Source organism: Mus pahari, chromosome 14, assembly GCF_900095145.1.
Source record: "Mus pahari chromosome 14, PAHARI_EIJ_v1.1, whole genome shotgun sequence".
Taxonomy (NCBI): Eukaryota; Metazoa; Chordata; class Mammalia; order Rodentia; family Muridae; genus Mus; species Mus pahari.
In genome coordinates, this window is record NC_034603.1 from 23,510,545 (window position 1) to 23,521,440 (window position 10,896).

Consider the following 10,896-nt stretch of genomic DNA (forward strand, 5'->3'; position numbering starts at 1 on the left):
AGGAGGAGGAGGAGGAGGAGGAGGAGAAGAAGAAGAAGAAGAAGAAGAAGAAGAAGAAGAAGAAGAAGAAGAAGAAGAAGAAGAAGAAGAAGAAGAAGAAGACGACGACGATGACGACGTCATCGTCCTCTTCATATGCAGAGGATATTCCAGCCTATATTGTTAATTATAGACTCAGTTTCCTTCTGCCTTTCAAGGGAAGCATTTATCTCCCTTAAGAAAATGTATATTGTGTAACCCACCTCAGAACACAGAGCACTATGGTATGTTTTGATATTTCACTTTTTATGGTTGAGAGAACAGCTTTAGAAATTTTGAACAGCCAGTAAGTAGGATGGTTGGATTTGGGCTCACGTGTGTAAATTCACAAGAGAAATCTTTGAGTTATACCATCATGAGGATTTAGATTAATATTCTTAAGAGTTATGACATTTTAAATACCTACTGCAGTTGAAACTACCGTGCCTCTAAATGGTTGAAAATGTTCTGTCTTAGGCATCTTATTAAAGACTTTCCCTTCCCTCTCTTCCTTTTCTCTCTTTCTCTTTCTGTGGGTGACCATCTGATGGTAAGGGTGGATATTTTGACAGTGTCTACGAGGTTCTTTACAACTGTGTACAATCAGGATTCAAACAGTTGGTGATCTCGCAGATGATACTGTCTGCCATGAACGCTCTTGGCACTTAGCAGTCTCTGTGATCTCTGTGGTTCGTAGACGCCAACTCCTGCTGTGAAACAGAAAAGTTTCTAGACTCTGCCAGATGGCCCAGAGCTGAGAACCACTGGTATAGGGATTTTTGTTTTTTAAAGGAAGGAAGGATTTGCTTTGGTTCACATTTTTTGTTTTGTTTTTGTTTTTTTGTGGTTGAGGGCACAGCCCGTCATGGCAGACAGTGGGAAATGAGGAGGCTGGCCACATTGCATCAGAAGCTGGAAACAGATGAATGCTCACGGTTCAGTTTTTTATGTCTTAATAACTGAAAACTTGTTGACATTGCAGGGCTCTGTTGCCAACAAATTCTATGTTCACAACGACATCTTCAGATACCAAGATGAGGTCTTCGGTGGCTTTGTCACAGAGCCTCAAGAGGGTAAGTGTGAAGCTGTTGTCATGGTTACTTGTGTGGCATCAGACTGACTTCAGAGGAGGTTTCTTGTTATACTGTATTTTATGAATTACCAGTGTGAGGGGTCTGCAGGGAAGACACCATGACCAAGGAAAGTCTTATAAAGGCAAACATTTATTGGGGGCTGGCTTAGTTTCAGAAGTTCATTCCATTATCATCATGGCAGAAAGTGTGCAGTATGTAGGCAGACATGATGCTGAGGAGCCCAAGGTTCAACATCTAGACTCAGAAGGCATCCTGGAAGAGGCTGATTCTACACTGGGTAGAGCTTAAGCATAGGAGACCTCAGAGCCTGTCTATACAGTGACATTGTTTTTTTTTTTTTTTTAAAGATTTTATTTATTTATTATATGTAAGTACACTGTAGCTGTCTTCAGACACTCCAGAAGAGGGTGTCAGATCTTGTTATGGATGGTTATGAGCCACCATGTGGTTGCTGGGATTTGAACTCAGGACCTTCGGAAGAGCAGTCGGGTGCTCTTACCCGCTGAGCCATCTCACCAGCCCTATAGTGACATTGATACTTCAGCAAGGTCATGTCTATTCCAGTTAGGCCATACTTTCTAATAGTGCCACTCCCTATGGCCAAGCATTGAAACTGGAGGCTACACCTTTTCAAACCACCACATCTAGTTAATGTGAATGGTTAGTTACTCTTGGGTCAGAAGCAAGCCAGTTAGCATGGCTCAGTGCAGAATACCATGCAGAAGGCCTGATATACCTGTGCTGCACTGAATGGTGGTGAAAGTATGCCATCTTATTAGGGAGCCCCAGTCTTATAGAATGGACAGTGGAAGTACCTGCCCTTGGCTCTGCAGGGAATGCTGTTCTAAAGCTATTTGCTGTTGAAAGTGTAGAAGGTGCCTAGAAGAAAGGGTGCAGTGTCAGACCTGTGGGGGAATAGTCTGTGTGTGTCCTGACCGCTAGGTGCAGTCCTTCCTTCTGTAGGCTGGCTAACACAGCTAACAGGTAGGAGGACCTACTGCAGATGGATCATCTAAGAGGTGGGTTGGGATTTTTTTTGTCTATTGTCTTTGCAGTGTTTCTCACAGTCTGATATTTTCCTTATGAACAGAAGTTTTGCATCAGTCTGTGTTGCTGTTGGTTGTATCTCCGGGAAAGGGGAGTTACTCTTGAGGGTGCGAACTTGAGAGATCCCTACACTCATTGTTTGTTTCTGGGGTGTCGACCCAGGGGAGGGCATCCTACCACCCTGATGAGAAAGAACCATGTGACTACAGCATAGTAGCAAGGACTGAATTCTCATGTCGGCTTGTTCTCCAGCCTCAGTTTACTTGGGGCATGTGTGCCTTCCAGGTGGACCTTTGTAATAAACAGGGGTGCTGCACTCTTCGCTCCTTTTGTATACTTGGTTTATTCAGCTAGGGCAGAAGTAAACCCAGTGCAGAATAACCCCCTCCATCCTGCCCCAGGTTCAGAGCAATTCTGAAGCCTGTGGCAGACATTTCAGTGTCCAACTTTGGAAAGAAAGTGGGTTTGTTTGGTTTTTTTCCTTTTTTCCTCACAGTTTAAGGGGGGAATAAAATATCTTGGGGAGCATGATGACAGGAAAGATTTTAAAGAGCCCCCCTTTTTCTTTTAAAGATTCAGTGTTCTTAATTAAAATGCTTACTTTTCCCCTTAAAGTCTGCCGTGGCTTTACCAAATTGCCATGCTTTCTTTACTGTGTTTCTTTGTGTCTATAGTAGAACCTGTAAATTAAGAAGTTTATGAATATAGAGTGACTAGTTATTTTACATCTCTTCCTTTCTTAGAATCCGAGGAAGAAGTAGAAGAACCTGAAGAACGACAGCAGACACCAGAGGTGGTGCCTGATGATTCTGGAGCTTTCTATGATCAGACTGTCAGGTGAGGAAGCTTCACTTCACTTGCCCAGGCTTGCCGTAAGAGCTTGGGTTAGCTGGAGACAGGCTTGTCTTCTAGGGATGGATTTCAGGAGATGAGCAGAGTCTGGGTGTCTGTATCAGTGGAGAAGATTGGCAAGTGTGACCCTCAGCATTGTGTAAGTCAGATTTGGAGACATGCCTCTAATCCCGGTGTTCCAGAGGCTGAGGCAAGGGGATTGCTGTGAGTTTGAACAATGCCTGCATGGGCTCAGCAACAAAACTATGGTAATTTTTTAGGAAAAGATTTTAATTGTGTTATTTCTTTCTTTCTTTTCTTTTCTTTTTTTTTTTCGAGACAGGGTTTCTCTGCGTAGCCCTGGCTGTCCTGGAACTCACTTTGTAGACCAGGCTGGCCTCGAACTCAGAAATCCACCTGCCTCTGCCTCCCAAGCTCTGGGATTAAAGGCGTGTGCCACCATGCCTGGCTGCGTGTTATTTCTTAATAACCAGCAATATGCAACTTTTACTTATTTGATAGGAGATACTATGGAAACTGTTGAATGTGTATGGTTGCTAATTGTTTTGAAGACAGGTGCTCACCATGTAGCAGAGACTAAGCCTAGAACATCTGTCTGAGCATTCGAGATGCTGAGTTTGTAGGCACGCACACATATATCAGAAGAGTTCATTTAACTAGAGTAATTAAGTGTCGAAGCCATAAGCTGAGTAATAATGAATTTCATCCCCCAGCCCTGTGGCTCAGAGGAAGCATAGTGGCATAGGAAAGAGAGAATTGACTCCTTTAGGATATTTTCTGACCTCCATGTGTGTGCTGTGACATGTGTGTCTTAGCCCTCCTCCGCACAGTTAGTAAATGCAATAAAAAATGAATTGAGGGCTGGGAAGTCTGCTCAGCTGTGATCAGAGCACTGGCTGAGTTTGCAGAAGGCTTGACGTTAGTTCCCACCACTCACATGGTAGCTCACTACTTGCTTTAAGAGGACAGTTTTGGGCTACATGACAAACCCTTGTTTAAATTTTTCTCATGACCTCAAATAATGAGTGTTGTCTTAGTTTTTTATGGTCCTGATAGGCCACTGTGCCGTGATTGTTCCATATGTCAGTGCTCAGTGTTCAATGCTCCCGTTCAAGTGTTTATCAAGGTGTGGTCACACCTATTCTTGCTAGGCTGAGAGTGAAGATGTGTTTTACCGAAGACCTACTTACTGAGGTCAGGTATCAGGAGGGAATATAACCATTGTTCTTAGTCATAACTGATGTCTTATCTCCCAGAACTCCTGGTGCATGGTTTTTGTTAAAGATTGATTTATCTATGTATTATGTGAATATGGGTGTTTTGTGTGCATGTGCTTCTGCACATCAGAAAAGGGCATTGGATCACATAGGCAGTTAGCCACCATTGCGCTGAGGACCTCACAGAAAGAAAGAACAGCCAGCCAGTGATCTTAGCCACTAAGCCACTTCTCCAGTCCCCTTGTGTATTTCTATGGGGCCTGTTTTGTGTGGTTAAAGCCACAGATGATAGCATTTGCTATGTTTTGAGACTGGCTCGCCTTACTTGGCTTGCTGGGGCTTGCCGGGCTAGGCCTCAGAGAGTTTGATCTTTCTCTAGCCCATTCAGTACAAGGGTTTTATGATAAATATATTAATAAGCTAATTAACAGTAACTGAATGAGAACCCCTTGATTCTGTTTTGATCATTATATTTATCAGAATTTAGCAAACAAGCTCTTGTCCTGAGACTCACTGGAGTCACTAGATGGCTCAGAGTGTCTGGATGAGTCCCAGAGACAGGTCAAATTTTCCCATGACAGCAATGACTTGGAGGAACATTTAGAGGAGCCTGTTGTGGAACCAGAACCGGAGCCGGAGCCAGAGCCGGAGCCGGAACCTGTGTCTGACATTCAAGAGGACAAGCCTGAGCCTGCATTGGAAGAAGCTGCTCCCGAGGATGTGCAGAAGAGCACTTCCCCGGCCCCAGCAGACGTGGCCCCAGCACAGGAGGACCTGAGGGTATGGGTTGTGGCTCTGTCTTATTACCTGTTTCTTGTTGCTATGCTAAAGATCAGCCCCAGGTTGTGGGTGTGAGTGTATGTGCCAGGTATGAGACCAATTCTCATGTTGCCCCAGGCTGGCCTCAAACTCCAAACAGAGCTGAGGCTGATTCTCTGGCTCCTATTTCCTGTTTGTTGAGATTATGGTTCTGTGTTGCCTTACCTGATTTATAAGGCACTCAGGACTAAGCCCAGGAGTTTGTGCAAAAAAGCTGTTGCTAACTGAGCCACATATTTACTCTCTGCTAGTTTATTTATTTGAGACAGGGTTTTTCTGTGTAACCTTGGCTGTTCTGGAAGTAGCCCAGGCTGGTCTCGAACTCAGAAATCCACCTACCTCTGCCTTTCAAGTGCTGGGTTAAAGGCACCCCCCCCCCCACCACTAGGTTTTTTTTTTTTTTTGGTGGTTTTTCGAGACAGGGTTTCTCTGTATAGCCCTGGCTGTCCTGGAACTCACTTTGTAGACCAGGCTGGCCTCGAACTCAGAAATCTGCCTGCCTCTGCCTCCCGAGTGCTGGGATTAAAGGCGTGCACCACCACGCCCGGCCACTAGTTTATTTTTAATTTTTTTTTCTTCGTTATAATTACTTGGTTGATTTTAAGATGATCTAACTATTTAGCCCAGGCTGGCTTATCTTAGTCCCCTGAGTATTGGGATTATGGGGGTGTGATGATAGGCGTGGCTGCTTCCAAGGCAGTTTGTGAGATGGCAGATGCTTGTAGACTCTTGTTTGTGAGTGAGTAGAGGTGATGCAGAGCAGAAGTTAATGGCTCCGTGTCGCTCTGACGTGTCCTGTTCTTCCCTAGACATTTTCTTGGGCATCTGTGACTAGTAAGAACCTTCCTCCTAGTGGAGCTGTTCCAGTGACAGGGACACCACCTCATGTGGTCAAAGTGCCAGCGTCACAGGTAAGGGTCTGAATCTAGGCTGTGGATGTGAGACTTAACAGGCTAAGAGAATGGGAGGGAGCCTGGTATACAGGGAGCGGGTAGGAGGCGTTTCCCTGCGGTGTGTTGGTCCATTGAGGACTGCAGTGTGGTGAACTGCACAGTAGTTAGAGTAGCACCTGACAGAGAGCAGGGTCTTTTTGATGTGTATGACGATTCCTTTCTATGAGTGTGTGCATGCCGCTAGAAGCCAGAGGCCAGCTTTCGACATTTTCCTTGGGAGCTGTGTACTTTTTTTTTTTTTTCTTTTTTTTTCTTTTTTTTAAAGACAAGGTCTGTTAACCTGGAGCTCTCAAATTAGGGGAGGTTGGCTGGCCTGTAAAAACTTGGAGCTTCCTAGTATAAGAAAATTGACAAGATGTGGGAGAGACAGCTCAGCCAGCTCTGCTGTTACAAGGAGCATTTACTGCCCTTACAGAGCACTGGGTTCAATTCCCAGTGTCATATGATGGTTTATGACTGAAACTCCAGCCCTAGGGATCCCGTGTCTTCTTCTGCCTTCAGACGATGCATGAGTTTAAGTGTACAGAGAGACTCATGGGTCACATACATTTTAAACATTTATTCTTTTATTGTATGGTTATGGATATTTTGCCTGCAAGTTCGTTTGCGTCATGTGTCTGTCTGCTATCCTTGGAGGCCAAAAATAGTTGTAAGCAACCACGTGGGTCCTGGGACTTGAACTTGGATCCTCAGGAAGATCTACCAGTGCTCCTACCCTACACACATTTATTTTAAGTTATATGTGTATGTTAAGTTATATAAATATATAAGATATGTATATAAAATATATATATATTTAAGTTAAAGTGTGCAGGGAGCCTGGTTGGATTAATGGCTCAATGGTTAAGATCTTTTCTCTTCTTGAAGAGGATCTGGGTTTAATTGCCGGCACCGACATGGTGGCTCCAGTTCCAGGGGATCCAACGCCTTCTTCTGGCCTCCTCTGTCAAAACGTACAGATGCATGCAAGCAAAACACTTAGACATGTGGGATAAAAAAGGAAAATGAAAAACCAATGACAGAGCTGGTGAGGTGGCCCAGGGCATCAAAGGCGCCTGAGCTGGACATGAGGGACCCATTTGTGTGTGTGTGTGTTATGCTCGCATGCCCCCTCCCCCAATGTAAACTGAAAAAATTTTAAAGAAAGTTAAGATCAGATAAACTGCTTTGGCTTCTCACAAAGGTTGTTCTGTAACCCTTTTTAGCCCCGTCCAGAATCTAAACCCGACTCTCAGATTCCACCACAAAGGCCTCAGAGAGATCAGAGAGTTCGAGAGCAGCGAATCAATATCCCTCCTCAGAGAGGACCCCGACCAAGTAAGAGCTCTGGTGACTTCTAGCTTGGGGTGGTTTTGAGATAAGAACTTTGAGATGCGATAAGGCCTGTCTGGGGCAATGGGACAACTTGGTTGGGGGCAGAGGGAAATTTGTTTGTGAAGAGTCCCTGAGAGTCTGTTTTGTTTCTTAAGTCCGTGAGGCTGGTGAACCAGGAGATGTGGAACCTCGAAGGATGGTCAGGCACCCTGACAGTCACCAGCTCTTCATTGGGAACCTGCCCCATGAGGTTGACAAGTCGGAACTGAAGGATTTTTTCCAAAGTAGGTGCTACTTCTCAGCATGGCCATGAGTTCTTAGGCAGTGCCACCTAGTGGAGGTACAGGTGTAGTGTCAGGCCTTAGTGGTCTGTTTAGTCCTGGGCACAGTGAGTTTTGGGCTGAGTGTTCGTTCTAAAATAACGAATGTCATAATTGGTACTTCCCTTGATTGTGACACCAAGTGGAAAATTCCACCTTGACCTCAGTGTCATGAGTTGTCCGCACGCTACAGTGTTGTATAAAAGTCCTTTACAGTGATATACAGGGATCCCGTGAGACACAGTGCCTTGTCCACTTGGATCATTTTTTTTAAGCTCTGATATTCAAAAACCCCACGGCTTTAAGAATTTATGATATGAGTTTTAAGTATTCATCTAAGGAGCTTATTATTGAACTCTATTTTGCATTTTAATATGACATTTTAGCAATCAACTGCATTTATGATCCTAGTTCATCTTTGTCTGGTCTAAACTGCATGTGGGTAAGCTGGGGGTCTGCAGAGAAGTTATGAGTGTTTTGCTCTTGCAGATTTTGGCAATGTGGTGGAGCTGCGCATCAACAGTGGTGGGAAGTTACCCAATTTCGGTTTTGTTGTGTTTGATGATTCTGAACCTGTTCAGAAGGTCCTTAATAATAGGGTAAGGAAATTTGCATTTTGTGTATGTGTGTGTGTGTTGTATCTGTGGGTTTTGCTTGCGAGTATGTGTGTGTGGGTGGGTGTGCCAGGTGTGTGCAGTGCCTTTAGGGGTGAGAAGAGTGGGGCGGCCCTGGCCATGGGGTGAGAAGACTGGGGCGGCCCTGGCTGTGGAGTTGCCTACCGTGATAACTCCAAGGCTGCTCGGGCCCACCTCCCAGAAGCGGTGCTTTCCGGGGACGATGGCTCAGGTGCCTCTGCCCTCCTTCCCTCTCACTGCTGCACTCCCTCAGTCTGTGTGTGTGTGTGTCTGTGTGTGTGTGTGTCTGTGTGTGTGTGTGTGTGTGTGTGTGGCGGGGGGGCTGGGGTTTCAGCACTGGCTTGCTGAGTGTTGGTATGTGCAGTGAGTGCACTCACTAGTGTAGTTGAGTGTCATTTTCCAGCTAGGAGGCCATGCCTTACTTTCTCACCCCTAAATTGAAGGATTCTAGGAATTTTGTCAGTTTCATGGTGTTTTTACTTGAGAGGTACCAGTATTTTGCCTAAGTATGTGAGAAGGTTTTCTTCTCAAAACTGTGGAGGCATCTGTATCATGATGTTTACTGAAGTTTGTTTTAGTTATTAATTAGTACAGTGATACTCATGCTTCAGGGCTGTTTAAATTGGCACATTTCTACTTGCATGGTTCATCATATCTGCATGCACCAGTCACACAGAACTAGTTGGTTGAAAGCTGCTTGCTCAGCAGGGTGACCTTGCTTACTTTTGATAGTCGTGGTCAGGGGCTGATCTGAGTGTCTACTTTCCTTGGTCCTCACACAGCCCATCATGTTCCGAGGCGCGGTCCGCCTGAATGTGGAAGAGAAGAAGACTCGAGCTGCCAGAGAAGGCGACCGCAGGGATAACCGCCTTCGGGGACCTGGAGGCCCCCGTGGTGGGCCGAGTGGTGGGATGAGAGGCCCTCCCCNTGGAGGCATGGTGCAGAAACCAGGCTTTGGCGTGGGCAGGGGGATTACAACTCCAAGGCAGTGAATTGCTTGGCTCAGATCTCCACACAGCACACAGCCCCGGCTCCTGCAGAATGGTGAATTCCTTCAACCAGCGTTTGGTGTCTCGGAGTAGTCTATTATAAACTGCTTGAGTTTGTACAATTTTCATTTCGCTTGTGTTCATGGTGTGTGCTCCCCAAACCCCTTTCCTCCCTTGACCCCTTAGTCCTTCATTCCCAGTTTTCCGGAATGATATTTTAGGAGGAATAGATTGTGAAGAAGAGAAAAGACTGACCTTCCTGCTCACGCTGCGTCTACAGACTGGACTTGACAGCCATTCCCCAGAGGAGTGTGTCTCGGTGTCACTGACAGCGGATGTTTCATTTGTTGGGAGACACAGGATTTGATAAACATTTTGGAAGCAGGAAAAATCAAGTCACGACTCCTTTCTGGTGTGGAAAAGTTGCCTTTTGGCAACTGGCACTGGGTCCCTGCTGGTGTGGCTAACTGAATAAAAGGTGGTTCCAGAACTTTGTTCTTTTGACATGTGATTACCAAACAATTCTAAACCTCCATTTTTACCATTGGGTTTTTAAATTGTGATGTAGCCTGTCAATGTCTAGAACACAGCTTTTGTTGACCTGTTAGGATTTTTTTTTTTTGAGGTAGTTTTTCATGTTTTATTTGTATTTGTAAAAAAAAAGAAAAAGAAAAAAAAAGAAAAAAGAAAAAAGGACAAAAAATTCCCACAAGAAAACAAACCCCCAAATCTGATAACAAAACCAAGCAAAACTGTGCCTTCTATTTATCTTTGATTCCGGTCGGTCCTGGCAATTGTTTAAAGAAAAGTAATAAAGATTCTAGATTTGTTTTCAGATTCAGAGTACACGGGGGAACTGTAGACTTTTTTTGATCACGTGTATGTGTCGTGTTAACATTGTTCTGCCTTATCCTAAAATCACGCCTCAGACTGGAATGCTGTGGAGGAAGGTGCTTCTGTGAGGCCTGTGACGACCTCAGTGGCTCTGCGCCACGCTCTGCTCTGCTGTCTGTCAGGGTTCCTGGTGGGCCAGAAGAAAAATTTGGTTGAATATTGGACTTGGCTAATGTGCTCCAAGGTCTGCATTTTTTTTTTCTTTAAAATCATAGCCATATGGTAAATTTTCTATTTTGTTATGGTTCTCTTTTACTGATGGACATGCAGTGGTGTTTCTTGGAAAAAGGCCAATTTTTATTAAAATATTTCTGGAAGAAAACTTCATCTGGCAATGTAGACTGCTAAAACTCACTTCCCAGTGTTGTGTGTTGAGTGCTGTGTGTGACATGGGTGAAGGTTTTGTCCACACAAGCCTCTGTGGACAAGTCACTATTAGTGTGTAGACAACCAGAGTGTCAAACTTAGCTTTTCCTAGTGTGTGTGTGTGTGTGCGCGCGCGCGCATCTTCATACATGTGTGTCCCACAACATGCTTGTGGAAGTCAGGACAATTTGGGAGCCAGTTTGAAACTAGCCCACAGGCCATAAGTTTCTATGGGCTGGTGGCTCTGCCTCTTGCTGTAAGGGCACAGAGATTTCAGGCATGTGCTGCCACGTCTGGCTTTCCTGTGGCTTCTGGTGATTAGTCAGGTCTCAAGTTCCAGGCTAGTCTGGCCCAGTAACTCTTTAAGTCTAAAGATGA

The 10,896-nt window shown here is 45.0% G+C and overlaps 1 protein-coding gene across 1 annotated transcript in view; it reads left to right on the top strand.

Moving 5' to 3' along the window:
• Positions 1-10,477, top strand: part of G3bp1 (G3BP stress granule assembly factor 1) — a 31,488-nt gene extending 21,011 nt beyond the window's left edge. The window contains exons 5-12 of the mRNA XM_021211676.2: positions 1,001-1,091; positions 2,903-2,996; positions 4,810-5,008; positions 5,857-5,958; positions 7,206-7,317; positions 7,470-7,598; positions 8,124-8,233; positions 9,052-10,477. Coding sequence (XP_021067335.1) covers positions 1,001-1,091; positions 2,903-2,996; positions 4,810-5,008; positions 5,857-5,958; positions 7,206-7,317; positions 7,470-7,598; positions 8,124-8,233; positions 9,052-9,261 — 1,047 coding nt within the window. The 3' untranslated portion in view covers positions 9,262-10,477. The remainder of the gene's footprint in view (positions 1-1,000; positions 1,092-2,902; positions 2,997-4,809; positions 5,009-5,856; positions 5,959-7,205; positions 7,318-7,469; positions 7,599-8,123; positions 8,234-9,051) is intronic.
• The last annotated feature ends 419 nt before the right edge of the window (positions 10,478-10,896 follow it).